Source organism: Fundulus heteroclitus, unplaced genomic scaffold (genome assembly GCF_011125445.2).
Source record: "Fundulus heteroclitus isolate FHET01 unplaced genomic scaffold, MU-UCD_Fhet_4.1 scaffold_47, whole genome shotgun sequence".
Lineage (NCBI taxonomy): Eukaryota > Metazoa > Chordata > Actinopteri > Cyprinodontiformes > Fundulidae > Fundulus > Fundulus heteroclitus.
Window position 1 is genome coordinate 2732017 of NW_023396890.1, and position 15863 is coordinate 2747879.

The 15863-nt window shown below is 42.6% G+C and overlaps 1 protein-coding gene across 5 annotated transcripts in view; it reads left to right on the top strand.

Moving 5' to 3' along the window:
* Window positions 1-15863, top strand: part of LOC105929377 (transcription factor COE3) — a 62734-nt gene that overhangs the window by 24768 nt on the left and 22103 nt on the right. For 3 of the 5 annotated variants that reach the window (XM_021318879.2, XM_021318870.2, XM_036132042.1), the window contains 3 exons: window positions 1693-1774; window positions 4002-4119; window positions 15606-15739. In XM_021318879.2, the coding sequence (XP_021174554.1) occupies window positions 1693-1774; window positions 4002-4119; window positions 15606-15739 (334 nt within the window). The remainder of the gene's footprint in view (window positions 1-1692; window positions 1775-4001; window positions 4120-15605; window positions 15740-15863) is intronic. The other 2 variants (XM_012867137.3, XM_021318877.2) reach the window with 1 other exon arrangement.

A 15863-nucleotide genomic window follows, 5' to 3' on the forward strand; every position in this document is an offset into this window, starting at 1 on the left:
CTGTAGGTAGACCATAACCAGCCAGTAACATCCTGTAACTATACCATAACCAGCTAGTAACAACTTGTCACTAGACCATAACCAGCTAGTAACAACTTGTCACTAGACCATAACCAGCTAGTAACAACTTGTCACTAGACCATAACCAGCTAGTAACAACTTTTAACTAGACCATGACTGGCCAGTAACAACTTGTAACTAGACCATGACTGGCCAGTAACAACTTGTAACAAGACCATAACCAGCTAGTAATAAACTGTAACAAGACCATGGCCAGCTAGTAACAACCTGTAACTAGACCATAACCAGCCAGTAACAACCAGTAACTAGACCATAACCAGACAGTAACAATCTGTAAGTAGACCATAACCAGCCAGTAACATACTGTAACTAGATTATACCAGCTACTAACAACCTGTAAGTAGACCATAATCAGCCAGTAACAACCTGTAACTAGACCATAACCAGCCAGTAACAACCTGTAACTAGACCATAACCAGCCAGTAACAACCTGTAACAAGACCATAACCAACCAGTAACTAGACCATAACCAGCTAATAACAACATGTAACTATACTATGACCAGCCAGTAACAACCTGTAAGTAGACCATAACCGGCCAGTAACATCCTGTAACTATACCATAACGAGCTAGTAACAACTTGTAACTAGACCATAACCAGCCAGTAACAACCTGTAAGTAGACCATAACTACCCAGTAACATCCTGTAACTAGATCATAACCAGCGAGTAACAACCTGTAACTCTCATAACCAGGCATTAACAACCCCTAACCAGTCTTGCCGTGTAATCCTGTTTACTTTATTTTGCTCAACTTCCAGCATTTAGAGATAAGCTCCGGTCACGATTCCTCCCTGTTTCCACATGATCAGTTGTTTTTTGAGCTGGCTGGCTGTTTGCAACTCTCTGCTCTGCTAATTGAGTGAGCAGCTGCACCTGTTACACGTAGTTTCCTGCTTCTTTTCCACCTACATCCCTGTCCATATATACCTGCCTTTCATATCCAATCTCCATCAGATTGTTGTGAAGCAGGTTCCAGTGCCCACCAAGATTTCTGACCAGGTTCATGTTTTCTGGATTTCCTTTTCTCGTCTTGCCCTTGTCGGAGACCTCATTGTCTTCTTGTTTCTTGGATATGACCTGGACTGTTTCTCACGACCTTGCATCTTGCCAAGCCCAAGGACTTTGTCAGCAGTCACATCACTGATCCTGTGCTATATTGCCACATCACATCCACCCAGATTTGTTGTTTTTACGTCTGCCCAGTATTGCCTGCGTGTTGCTGCCTGGATCTGCCTGCCTCTGAATGTTCCAGTTTTTTTTTCTTTAACAAATCTTTTAAATGCAAACACCGTGTCTGGCTTGAATATCCGCTTCTCTGCTATAAAGAGTTTTACACCTCCAACATCCTCTTATGTTTTTATTTGTTTGAGATCAGGTCCAGAAAACATCAGAGTCAAACAGATTCTGCATCAGATTCTTTTCTCCAGCCAGTTTCCATCTGCAGTTCTAGAGGCTGCTACAAGAAAAGACAAGCACAGATACAGTACATCAAAAAATTAAGATAAAAAACACAACATTTTAGTTTTATATCAGACATTTTTGTGCATCTTTAGGTAACAGCTTCACTTCTGACTGGTCAAAAACTGACCTGCTATGTGTGTGTGTCCAGGTTCTTCCTGAAGTTCTTCCTGAAGTGCAACCAGAACTGTCTGAAGAATGCAGGGAACCCTCGGGATATGAGGAGGTTTCAGGTAAGAACACATGCATCTAAATTTGTTTCCCTAAAGGGCAGAATGCCTGGTGGACCTGATGGACCCACAATGCACTGAAATGCCTTGGCTTAAAGCTCATTGCTTTCAAGATGAATTTGTCAGCAGGGGGAGCCAGTGTACCGATCCGTTGTGGTGAAGAGAGAGCTGAGCCAAAAGGCAGGGCTCTCGATTTACCGGTCGATCTACGTTCCTACCCTCATCTATGGTCACGAGCTTTGGGTCGTGACCGAAAGAACGAGATCCCGGATCCAAGCGGCTGAAATGAGTTTTCTCCGTAGTGTGTCTGGGCTCTCCCTTAGAGATAGGGTGAGGAGCTCAGTCATCCGGGGAGGACTCAGAGTAGAGCCGCTGCTCCTCCACGTCCAGAGGAGCCAGTTGAGGTGGCTCGGGCATCTGGTCAGGATGCCTCCTGGACGCCTCCCTGGTGAGGTGTTCCGGGCACGTCCCACCGGGAGGAGACCCAGGGGAAGACCCAGGACACGCTGGAGGGACTATGTCTCCCGGCTGGCCTGGGAACGCCTTGGGATTCCTCCTGAGGAGCTGGCCCAAGTGGCTGGGGAGAGGGACGTCTGGGCCTCCCTACTGAAGCTGCTACCCCCGCGACCCGACCCTGGATAAGCGGAAGACAACGGACGGACGGACGGACGGGGAGCCAGTGTGTCACTCCATCTGTCAATCTAGTGTTAAATGTCATTATCCATGACAACTGCAAAACAATTATTATTATCCTTTCACCACTAATCATAAACAGAACTAATATTACACGTAACCAAGGTATAATTCAATAATATTTCAACTTTACTGCATTATTTTCCCACACAAAACCTTATAACCTTTTTTAGGTTATACAGATAACTTTACTTAGTCTCTCCTCTTCAGAACCATGTCAAGTCAGTAAAGTTGGCTGTGTCAGACCAATGATCTGAGCAGGAGTTTGTAAGAAATACCTTTATCATTATTGGAATATGCTATATTATCAAAAATTGTGCAATAGTTTTCCCATTGAGTTCATTCACTTTTACATTTGAACTTAACTTTAAATTAGCTTGTTATTCATATTGCTAATCTAGTGTGTGACTCTGTTTATGTGTTTATGCCACGATCAGAATTTACCCATTGTGGGACAATAAAGGCATTTCTTATCTTGTCCTGGGAATGCTGGGACACCATCCATCCATCCATCCATCCATCCATCCATCCATCCATCCATCCATCCATCCATCCATCCATCCATCCATCCATCCATCCATCGTACCCCAATCCACCTCTAGGACCCAATCCATGGTAGGGTAGCTTTAGGCATTCATCTCCAAAGATATGTCTTTACTTCTTCTGGGAGAACTCTGAGGTGTAACTATGGTTGTTTAGTGCTCATCCTTGGCCAGCTGGTAGGATCTGATATGGCTCATGATAGACCTTTGTCTATGGTCACTGGTGTGTCTATTGCCATTTTTCTGACTCTGGAGTTCGCTTATCATTCGGTGTATCGCTGAGCGGGGAAATCTGTTAGCATCCAGACTGGTTTGGGCGACCTGCTAATTTTTCAATAGTGTAAACTTGGGCATAAAATTCTGACATCTTCAGCTCCAAAACTTCTACAACAGACTACATTTAAGCCAAAGGTTTCCAAACAGGAAGTGCAGCAGCATAAAACAAGCTTTTATACAGCAAAAACCCTCCTCACTGAGTAGAAATGCTACATGATGATGCAGATGATCTGGCAAACCCCCCAACTGCGTGTCAAAGATCTGGTTAAAATTCTCCTTCTAACGTATAAAGCCCTTAATAATCAAGCTCCATCATATATCAGAGCTCTGATTACCCCGTATGTTCCTAACAGAGCACTTCGCTCTCAGACTGCAGGACTGCTGGTGGTTCCTAGAGTCTCTAAAAGTAGAATGGGAGGCAGATCCTTTAGCTATCAGGCTCCTCTCCTGTGGAACCAACTCCCAGTTTTGGTCCGTGAGGCAGACACCCCGTCTACTTTTAAGACTAATCTTAAAACTTTCCTTTGTGACAAAGCTTCTAGTCAGAGTGGCTCATGTTACCCTGAGCTACCTCTATAGTTATGCTGCTATAGGCTTAGGCTGCTGGAGGACATCAGGGTCTATTTCTCTCACTCTGCTGAGTTCTCCTACTGCTCTCCAATCTGCATTGTTTGCTGTTCTGGTCCTCTGTAGGTTCTGATACGCTCATTTGTTTGCAGGTGGTGGTTTCTACAACGATCAACGTAGATGGCCATGTTCTCGCCGTCTCTGACAACATGTTCGTCCACAACAACTCCAAACATGGCCGCCGGGCCCGAAGACTGGACCCATCCGAGGGTAGGCAGGTTTAATTCTGGTGGTTGAGAGGAACTGATCAGGCTGTTTCTGTCTGAGTAGAACTAATCAGGCTTTATTCTGTATGATCCAAACCAAACAGGTTTATTTCTGTCCTATCAGAACCAGTCAGGGTTTATCCTGTACAATGGGATCCAATAAGGCTCTATCCTGCCCTATCAGAAGCATACAGGTTCTGTTCTGTCTGATCAGAACCAATCAGGTTTGATTATGTGTGCAGCTAAGCTGAGTAGAGGATCTAAGATTAAGGGCTGAATGTTTGGTTCTGTGTTGCTTGTTGATCTGGACCTCCAGTTTGATAGTGAATGAAGATGTTTTGGCTGTAGCTACAAACATTTGGGTCAGTATTCTGACAGCAGGAACCGTACGGCTCAAAAAGCAGCATAGTGTGAAGACACATCAGCCCAGTGGATTGTGGGTAAGAAGACCAGACATCTCCTCGTCCCCAGAGAGTACAGGGGCTGTGTGTGTGTGTGTGTTCATTTTCACCCTCTTTAATTGCCCTCCTAATTAAAGACAGTCACCATGGAAACCACCCCTCCTGCCTGGAGTGCAGCGAAGTCCCATGGGCCCAACTTGTCTCTACTCGCTTGTTTCATAAAGTCCTGCAGCCGATCGGCCGGGACTTCACATTCAACCTCTGACAAAACCTCAGATTATCACAGGCAGAGCACTCTGAATCCGTGCCGGCCCATGTGGATGTCACAGGAAGCTGTTTTCCAGTGTGTGGTTGTTTCTGCCATGTGGTCATCATGGAGAACGTTGGTCCTGCAGTGAAAGATGGAACAAAAAGAACATGAAAGACCCAGGTTTGTCTGCAAAGAGCCCTGCAGAGACTCAAAGGTTGCTCCATCCCACTTGATCCTCCGTGGAGATGCGGGTTTGTGTTTGGTCCGCCTGATCAGGCAGGGCTCCTGTTGGTCTGCAGATGATTAGGTGCCCTGATTTGCATCTACTGGTGTTTGTCTCTGTTTGGAAATCCTTCCTCCTATCTTCTATTTGTCCTTTCTTCGATCAGCATATTGATAGTTCTACATCTCATGTGTTTCAGTGTCTTTGTGTCAAAGGTTTGTTAGTAACACCTGGTTCTGTTGTTGGGTACAGCCTTTTCTTTCTCTGTGTCCTGCTATCAACTCGACTCTCAGAAATCCACCACAGCTCATGCAATGTTTCAGCTCTGTGCAAAGAAGTTCTGCAGAAACCCAAAAGGTTGTTATGGCTGTTTTAATTGGACTTTACTGTGAATCCTGCAGGAGAAACTTTACCTCAGTTGGACCCACATTTGCATAACTGATCCAAACACAACAGAATATTCTGGTGCTGTGATGCTAGTGACTTGACTTCCATAGACTTCTATTCATTTTCATGAATAGCCTTTCTATGGCCTAAAGGTTGATTTATGCCTGACACACGTATGTTCTGTGTGGAAATGAGAAATGTGGGCACGTCATCAGCATTTATGCTCCGTGCGGCTCTTCCTCTGAAGTAGCACCATTCTCCTACACTTAGAAGTAAAACATACTGTTGTTTCCAACTTTTAAGCCTCTTACTTAGAGTGACGACGATTTCTGTCCGGGAATTGTTAACAATTTTTTCAATCTTAAAGATGTTTATATTTAGGAACACTTGCTCATCCGCCATGTTTTTTCATGCGGGACTCTCTGCATAGTTAGACGTTTTTCCAGTCCATGCAGAAGGGCGTGGAAGTCAAAATGACATAATATGGCCGCCCAGACCTCACAGATGTGTTAAGCATAAACCAGGCTTAACCCTGACTCTGTCCTAAACCTAAGGGACAACTTAAAAAAAGGTCCTCACTTTACATCCAAGTCCTCACTCTACTAGTAAAATGAGCAGAAATGGTTCTCGCTCAGCAGCAAGTACAAGAACACACACACACACACACACACACACACACACACACACACACACACACACACACATTCGTGTAAGACCTACGGAGTGAGGACCGAGTAAAAGCACTCACAAAGTGAGGACCGGTAGTTCTGAGCTACTTAGAAAGATAACGTTTTTATTTTCTGTCACCAGGTGTCACAGACACACAATACACCACTTCAGATTTTGCAAAAGAATTAAATTACCAAAAAAGTTTTTTACCATCAGTGTGAGGACCGAGGAGTTCAACCAACTTTTTTGACATTTTAAGTAATTAAGAAGTAAATGTACTTAAGATTTGAAAACAAACATGTTTTTTACGTTTTACTGATTAATGCACTGAAGAATAATCCAATGCTGTACTAAAAATGAAAGCTTGAGGTTGTGTGGCTCTAATTTTTTACCCCCTGATAAATTAAAAGTTTTAACAAAATAATCCATTGTACTTTGAATAATGTTTATTTTAGAAACAAAGCATTTTTTGTGGACATTAGCAGAGCCTAACAACTGTTGTTCCTAATCTGCAGCATGAATTCCTCTTGCACATTGCAGAATGCACATGCATGACTCTGATTGGATAATAGCTTGATGGGCCATCTGCAGGTTGTGAATGTTGCAAAGTTGAGGGTCGGGGAGGGGTCACTCAGTGGTTGCTGGCTCAGACTTAAGCCTGAGAAATTTTCTGTAAAAACAGGCATGACTTTGCACTCACTTTTATTCTAGGGGCATATTGTTTAGGATTCTTTTTTAGTTTTTCTGTATGATTATTTTTAATTTAGTTGTCATTGGTATAAAAATATTTTTGTTTATTTACAATAAACATGCTGTACTGCCCTAAAAAGCTCGATTTAATTAATTTATAGAAAAAGGTTTGTGTCATAATTTTAACTGAGGCTGTCATATATTTAATCATAACAGCAATTCCTCTTTACACATATTTTAAACAGCAAAGAAATCTACTGTTCAAAATGTTAAAACTCAGAAATCCAAAATTAAAATTATTACTTTACAGGAAGAAAACAAGATACACTATGATTTCTATGATTTCTTAAATATCTGCCCATAATAAGCATTAATTGGTCCCCAAGGTAATTTTATATAGGGCCTAAAGTGATACAGGCAAGATCTTTGAATGGAGTCATGAGGGAAAATCTGCCATTTTGTGAAACACTTGTTTTGCCTTCCTGCTGCAGGTGGGAGAGGTTTTGGCAGGAATGCATGGTACCATTTGTAGGGGAAGAGTTGATAAAGAGACTGGCTCATGCATGACATTTTAACTATATCCTACAGCCTGCAGTATGGTCCATCACTGTTCTGCACTGACATACCAGAAATGGGATTGTGTTTGACACTGTTGTTAAGGCTAGGAAGATTGGATCTGGATGTGCGTGGTATTGTTGTGAAGAGCCTGATTAGATGATTAAAACAAGTCCTCCCCCTTTTTCATAACCCATTTTCAAGTGCCAGAACTCAACCCTAAAATGATGATTGAGGCCTTTGAGGCTTTCTATTAGGCATAGGCTGGAAGCAAATACTCTCTTTCATCAAAAGCTTAAAAGCAATCTTTTTCTGGGGCTGAGTGGAGGGCAGCATGCAAACAATTGGAGCATGCACAGAAAGTTGAATAGAGGTTCCCTCAGTGTCCGAGAGAGACATTTGTCATCTAGTCTCTGAACCTGCTAGAAACAGGTTGGAGGCCCAGAAATGATCCACCCATAGCGTCACCAACCTATGGAAAGTGGCATAAGATTATTTTTTGGTCAAAAGTTCAATTTTGGCCCAGATTTGGTGAGGCTTTGTGACTGAAGGAGGCCAATCTGACTGCTGACCTTTTGTGACCTTTGAGGTTTTTCCCTTTTTTGATGCACTTTTCAGTGGAGGATTTTGATTACTCTCACAGTGTAGCACCTCCTGGTAATGCGGAACACAACCCCGTTAGCGGCTAAGGACTGTCATGTTTCTAAACCTAAGTAGCTGTAGGAAGGTTCCTGTGCTCTACTGATGCACCAGAAATGGGAGTGTGTTTGACCCGGCTGCTATGGCTAGGAAGATCCGATCTGGATGTGTGTGTTACAGTTTTTAAAAGCCAATTTAAACGAGACCTCCCTTTTCTCCATAACCTGTTGGCAAGTGCCAGAACTCAACCCTAACATGATGACTGAGGCCTTTGAGGCTTTCTATTAGGCATAGGCTGGAAGCAAATACTCTCTTTTATCAAAAGTTTAAAAGTTATCCTTTTCTGGGGCTGAGTGGGGGCAGCAAGTGTACAATAGGAGCATGCACAGAAGGCTGAATAGGGGTTCCCTCAGTGTCAAAGAGGGATAAATTTGCCGTCTGTCCTCCGAACCTGTTAGGGCCCGGTTGGAGGCCCAGAAATTACCCACCCGTTCCCATAGTGCCACCAACCTGTAGCAAATGGCATTAGATCCCTTTTTGGTCAAAAGTTCAGTTTTGTCTAAGGTTTGGTGAGGCTTTTGTTACTGAAGGAGGCCAGTCTGACTGCTGACCCTTTGTGACCTTTCAGGTTTTTCCCCTTTTCGAGGCACTTCTCAGTGGAGGATTTTGATTAATCTCACAGTGTAGTGTCTCCTAGTAATGCAGAATACAACCGCATTAGCCATTAAGGACTTTCATGTTGCTAACCCTAAGTAGCTGTAGGAAGGTCATAGAAAGTTGGGCTCTGCCTACTTTGTAGAAGCTTTAAGGGGGAAGCTGCACAACAAATGCAGGCAACATTGGACAATGTGTCTCTGTGTCATGAGGTGTCAAAGGTCAATTTTTTGCCCATTCTTGCCCCTGCTACGCCCAGACAAAATGGTCCAGTGATACCAAACTCTCAGAATCCACTCAGGCTAATGCTCTGAACAGCATTTGTGAAAATCAGCCCTCTACGACAAACTCAACCAATTTTGTCAACCCTAAATGATACAGGTAGGTTTGTAGGAGAACTAAAAGACACTTTGCTACTGAAGAGACACCTGAGAAAATTGTACTTAATATAGAGCCACCTAGATTTCCAAGCACGTTCCAGGCTGCATGAGAAACATGCCCTGTGAATTTGGGGTCTGTAACTGTTCCAGGGCTGAGGGACTGCTGTTTAAATGCTCACTAAAGTAATACTATTGAGGAACATGTCCAAAATGGAGTGTGTTTGTTCTTTTGAGGTTTTCTTGGCACTGTTGAAACAAGGCTAATCAGACCATCAAAACAACACCAACCATTTCCTAATTAGCCACTTCTATATCCCACAAGCAGACATAATTTATCACCAAGGTAATTTCAATTAGACCATAACAGGGCCCTTTAATACATTTGAATGTAGTCAAAAAGGAACTTAAGGCCTCTCACAATGAGTGTGTTTGAACCCATTGCTTCACACTGCAGAGTCTGATCTGGACATGCTTGGTACCGTTAAAAAGGCCTAAATGATATGAAGAACAGAAACCCATGCATGACTTTGTCACTTCATTCTGCAAAATATAAATGGCACCAGAACATTAGACCTTAGGGCTCCACGGAGATCCCAAAAAGCAATTGTACTGTGTGTGTGTGTGTGTGTGTGTGTGTGTGGGGGGGGGGGGGGGGTATGGAGGTCGGAGGCCATCATTTGTTATGTGCCATCCTCTATGAGTCCTTAAATATCCTCCCATAATACGCTTTAATTGGTTCACAAGGCCGTTTAAAATGGGGCATAAACTGGTACCAGCAGGAACTTTGAATAGGGTCATTAGGGAAGATCCGCCATTTTGTGAAACACATTTTGCAAAAGGGGAAGAGCTGATCAAGAGACTGTTAGATGCATGATCTTGTAACTATATCCTACAGCTCGCACAATGGTCCATCGCTGTGCTCAACAACCACACCAGGAATGGGAGTGTGTTGGACCCTGCTGCTGGGGCTAGGAGGATCCGATCTGGATGTGCGTGTTACAATTGTCAAAAGCCTGATTAGACGATTAAAACGAGACCTCCCCTTTCTCCATAACCTGTTGGCAAGTGCAAGAACTCAACCCTAACATGACGACTGAGGCCTTTCAGGCTTTCTGTTAGGCATAGGTTGGAAGCAAATAATCTCTTTCATCAAAAGCTTAAAAGCTATCTTTTTCTGGGGCCGAGTGGAGGGCAGCAAGCGAACAATTGGAGCATGCACAGAAGATTAAAAAGGGGTTCTCTCAATGTCCGAGAGAGACATTTGCCATCTAGCCTCTGAACCTACTAGGACCGGGTTGGAGGCCAAAAAAGGCCAACCCATAGCGTCACCAACCTATGGAAAGTGGCATTAAATAATTTTTTGGTCAAAAGTTTAGTTTTGGTCCAGATTTGGTGAGGCTTTGTTACTAAAGGAGGCCAACCTGAATGCTGACCTTTTGTGACCTTTGAAGTTTTTCCCCTTATTGATGCACTTTTTAGTTGAGGATTTTGATTAATCTCACAGTGTAGCATCTCCTGGTATTGCAGAACACAACCCCATTAGCGGCTAAGGACTGTCATGTAGCTAACCTGAAGTGGCTGTGGGAAGGTTCCTGTGCTCCACTGATAAACCAGAAATGGGAGTGTGTTTGACCCGGCTGCTATGGCTAGGAAGCTCTGATCTGGATGTGCATGTTATAGTTGTGAAAAGCCTGATTAGACAATTAAAACAAGACCTCCCTTTCCTCCATAACTTGTTGGCAAGTGCCAGAACTTAACCCTAACATGACAATTGAGGCCTTCTATTAGGCATAGGCTGTAAGCAAGGACTCTCGTTCACCAAAAGCTTAAAAACTATCTTTTTCTGGGGCCAAGTGGGGAGCAGCAAGTGAATAATAGGAGCATGCATGGAGAATTAATTTACCAAAAAGTTTTTTACCATTAGAGTGAGAACCGAGGAGTCCAACCAACTTTTTTGTCATTTTAAGTAATTGAGAAGTAAATGTACTTAAGATTTGAAAATAAACATATTTTTTTACGTTTTACTGATTAATGCACTGAAGAAAAAACCTATGCTGTACATAAAATTAAACCTTGAGGTTGTGTGGCACTGATTTATTACCCCCTGATAATTTAATAATTTTAACAAAAGAATCCATTGTACATTGAATAATGTTTATTTTAGAAACAAATAATTTTTTGTAAACATTAGCAGAGCCTAACAACTGTTGTTCCTAATTTGCAGCATGAATTCCTCTTGCACATTGCAGAATCCACATGCATGACTCTGATTGGATAATAGCTTGATGGGCCATCTGCAGGTTGTGAATGTTGCAAAGTTGTGGGTCAGGGAGGTGTCACTCAGTGGTTGCTGGCTCTGACTTAAGTCTGAGATGTTTTCTTAAGTAAAAATAGCCATGACTTTGCACTGAGTTTTATTCTAGGGGCATAATGTTTAGGATCCTTTTTAGATTTTCTGTATGATTAATTTTAATTTTGTTATCATTGGTATAAAAATATTTTGTTTATATACAATAAACATGCTGTACTGTCCTAAAAAGCTCATTTTGATTAATTTATAGAAAAAGGTTTGTGTAATAAATTTAACTGAGGCTGTCATAGATTTCATCATAACAGCAATTCTTCTTTTCACATATTTTAAACAGCAAAGAAATCTACTGTCCAAAATGTTAAAACTCAGGAATCCAAAATTAAAATGATTACTTTACGGGGAAAAACAGCATACTCTATGATTTCTTAAATATCTGCCCATAATAAGCATTAATTGGTCCCCAAGGTCATTTGATAGGGCTTAAAGTGATACCAGCAAGATCTTAGAATGGAGTCATGACGGAAAATCCGCCATTTTGTGATACACTTGTTTTGCCGTCCTACTGCAGGTGGGGGAGGTTTTTGCAGGAATGCATGGTACCATTTGTAGGGGAAGAGTTGATAAAGAGACTGGCTCATGCATGACACTTTAACTATATCCTACAGCCTGCAGTATGGTCCATCGCTGTACTACACTGACATACCGGAAATGGGAGTGTCTTTGACTCTGCTGCTAAGGCTAGGAAGATCTGATTTCGGTGTGCGTGGTATTGCTGTCAAAAGCCTGATTAGACAAATAAAATGAGACTTCCCCTTTCTCCATAACCTGTTGGCAAGTGCCAGAACTCAACCCTATTATGACGATTGAGGCCTTTCACACTTTCTATTAGGCATAGATTGGAAGCAAATACTCTCTTTCATCAAAAGCTTAAAAGCTATATTTTTCTGGGGCCGAGTGGAGGGCGGCAAGCAAACAATTGGAGCATGCACAGAAGGTTGAATAGGGGTTCCCTCAAATCAGATGGAGACATTTTCCATCTGGCCTCTGAACCTGCTAGGACCCGGTTGGAGGCCCAAAAATGACCCACCCATACCGTCACCAACCTATAGAAAGTGGCATTAAATTATTTTTTGGTCAAAAGTTCAGTTTTGGCCCAGATTTGGTGAGTCTTTGTGACTGAAGGAGACCAATCTCACAGCTGACCTTTTTTGACCTTTAAAGTTTTCCCCCTGTTTGAGGCACTTTTCAGTGGAGGATTTTGATTAATCTCACAGTGTAGCATCTCCTGGTATTGCGGAACACAACCCCATTAGCGGCTAAGGACCGTCATATAGCTAACCTGAAGTACCTGTAGGAAGGTTCCTGTGCTCCACAGATACACCAGAAATGGGAGTGTGTTTGACCCGGCTGCTATGGCTAGGAAGCTCTGATCTGGATGTGCATGTTATAGTTGTGAAAAGCCTGATTAGACGATTAAAACGATACCTCCCCTTCCTTCATAACCAGTTGGCAAGTGCCAGAACTCAACCCTGACTTGACAACTGAGGCCTTCTATTAGGCATAGGCTGGAAGCAAGAACTAATTTTCATCAAAAGCTTAAAAGCTATCTTTTTCTGTGGCTGAGTTGGGTGCAGCAATTAAACAATAGGAGCATGCACAGAAGTTTGAATAGGGTTTCCATCAATGTCAGAGACATCTGCTGTCTGGCCTCTGAACCTGCCAGGACCTTTTGTGACCCTTGAGGTTTTTCCTTCTGTTGAGGCACTTTTCAGTGGAGGATTTTGATTCATCTCACAGTTTAGCATCTCCTGGTAATGCAGAATACAATCTTGTTCTTACCGTTTCTCAGTTCAAGTTTCAAAATTATACTGTCTTTTCCTGCTCAATGGTCCTCCAGAGAGTTCAGCAGCCTTAATGAGCTGAGCTCTGCTTTCATCCTGTCACCAGCCCGTTAACCCCATCATCCCTGCTGTTACCAGTCTGTTTTCATGTCTACCTGTTACCTGCTTCTCCAGGACTCTTCTGCCATCTACACATTGTTTAATTGTTTAATTAATTTTAATCTACACATAATTATATTACAAAAATTTCAACATCATGTCTAGCTTGAATATCATGTTCCCTGTCTGGGCATTGAATAAGTCTGAAGGCATATAACCATTTTTATTTATGCATAAAGCCTGAAAATACATATTTGGTTGATACTGATTCAATCTATGTTTTGCCTACACTATAAAAAATGTACTGCCTATATATTAAATAATAAACTGATCACTAAAAAGGCATTCAATCTGGTAAGATTTGGGTGCAGCGCCAAAAGAACACCTATAGGGGGAGCAGTAGAGAACCAGTTTGGTGGAAACCTGAGTGCAGTTGCAGAACTATACACTAGAGGGACCTAGTGAGAAGAGAATTGTGAACCTTCAGACTCATTTTACATTAAAAATGAGGACCTTTTATAAAAAAGACAGAGTAACATCTATATGGCTAGTAGAGCTCATTACTATATGAAAGAAAGTGAGGACCAGGAAAATGTCCTCACTTCCCAAAATTGACCTCACTTTGTTGGTTAAAAACTGGTGATGGTCCTCACTCTGACGCAAGAACAAACACACACACACACACACACACACACACACACACACACACACACACACACACACACACACACACAGTCTTCTGTGCTTTAATTTCCCTTTATAATTAATCTGCTGCTCTACTTGAGAGGGGAGAGTGAAGCAGTCATTACTGAGTGTGTGTTTGTGTGCATTTGTGTGCGCAGGTTGAAGTTAGAGGATACAACCACGACCCAATTAATACACGTCTTGTTATGTAGATCAGGGGTTTCCAACCTGTGACTCTGGGCCCTTCTGAGGTCATCGAATGGATCAAAGCAGCCAGACCTGAAGTTCTGAGGATGATTCACATCTTTTATCTCTTTATCTTTCAGTCCAGTAAGGATTTCACATATATTTGGATTTGATATCAGGCACTGATGTGTCTTTGTTCTAGTTTAATTTCTCCTGGATTTACTGTGATCCACACAGGAGCAAACTCAGCATTTAAACTCAGATATATAAATCAAGCTCTGCTTAAATGTTTTAATTAAACATGCACCTTGAGCACATGGCTGGGTGTTTAACCCGTCTTCTTGGTATCACTAATAGGGCCCTTAAAGCGGTTGGTTACTGATGACAGACCAGGTCATCAGTAAGTCTATAAACTATTGATCATGAAAACTTGTGGAAGGCTCTCCAAAAGGCTCTCCAAAATCTAAAATCTTAAATCTTCTTGATCTCTTCCCAAACCAGTTTGGACGTTTGTTTGGGATCATTGTCCTGTTAAAACACTCTTCAGCACATCAAGCTCTTGATTTACGGTTTAGTTAAAAATGTGGGTTTCAGATCTCTGTCCAGCTTGAAGTTCAGATTTTGGAGCAGGCGCCTCCATGTTGGTCGGCCATGGTGGTTACTGGTGTTCCAGCACGTTCCATCTCATGGCAGGCTTCAGGGGGCGCCAGTGATGCTGAAGCTAGGAATCTGTCCTCTAACCAGAGGGTTGCCGGTTTGAAACCTGCTCTGTCTGTCTTAGTCATGTGTGAAGTGGGTGAAGCATCCTTGGGCGAGACATTTTTCCCGCTTTGCCTGCTGGCGGTGGTCAGAGGGCCCGGTAGCACCGGTTGTCTTGCTGCCCTGCTTCTGTCAGTCCGCCCCAGGGCAGCTGTGGCTCCATGTAGCTCACCACCACCAGCGTGTGAATAAATGGGTGAATGTGGTGTGAAGCGCTTTGGGGTCAATCATACTATACGAGTATAGGACATTTAGCATTACGGCCTTGGTGGTTCCTGAGTTATTTCAGAACATCCTAACTATTTTTTTTCATCTGTGTTCTTCCAGATCTTTGCAAAGTGCAGACATGTCACAAACTTGTCCTTATGTTCAGTTGCAAATAGGCTTAAATCAGAGGCAACCGGACTTCTTTCTGAAATCTAGTTTAGCAAATACATGAACTGAGAATTAGTTCAGCTGATTGAACTCATGATCTCGGAACCTGCAGTAGTTTAGAAATAACTCTCAGCATTTACAAATGCTGACAATACTGTTTTAGTAGTCTAGTTTTGTTCTATTCTATTCTGTTCTATTCTATTGTATTCTATTCTATTCTATTCTAACTTCATACCCCTGTGGAAGTGTGTGCAGCCTGATAGCACACACCTGCTCTATCTAATCAGATGCAGCTCTCTCTCCGTGTCTGTCTTAACTCAGGCTTCACATTCTGTCCTGATCAGGTTGTTTTACAGTTTGGTGTTAACACGTCTGTCTGTGGTCCAGCAGCCACTCCCTGTATAAAAGCCATCAGTCCCAGTGAGGGCTGGACGACGGGCGGAGCCACCGTCATCCTCATCGGAGACAACTTCTTCGATGGTCTTCAGGTCGTCTTTGGCACCATGCTGGTGTGGAGCGAGGTAACTCGTTCACAGTAATGAACAGTCAGGGTTTAAATAGTCATCTGCTTTGATAGTCTCAGGTCAGAGACAGAAGATGTTAAAAAAGAAACAGTAATTACTTTATTTCCAGGACTTTGTATTC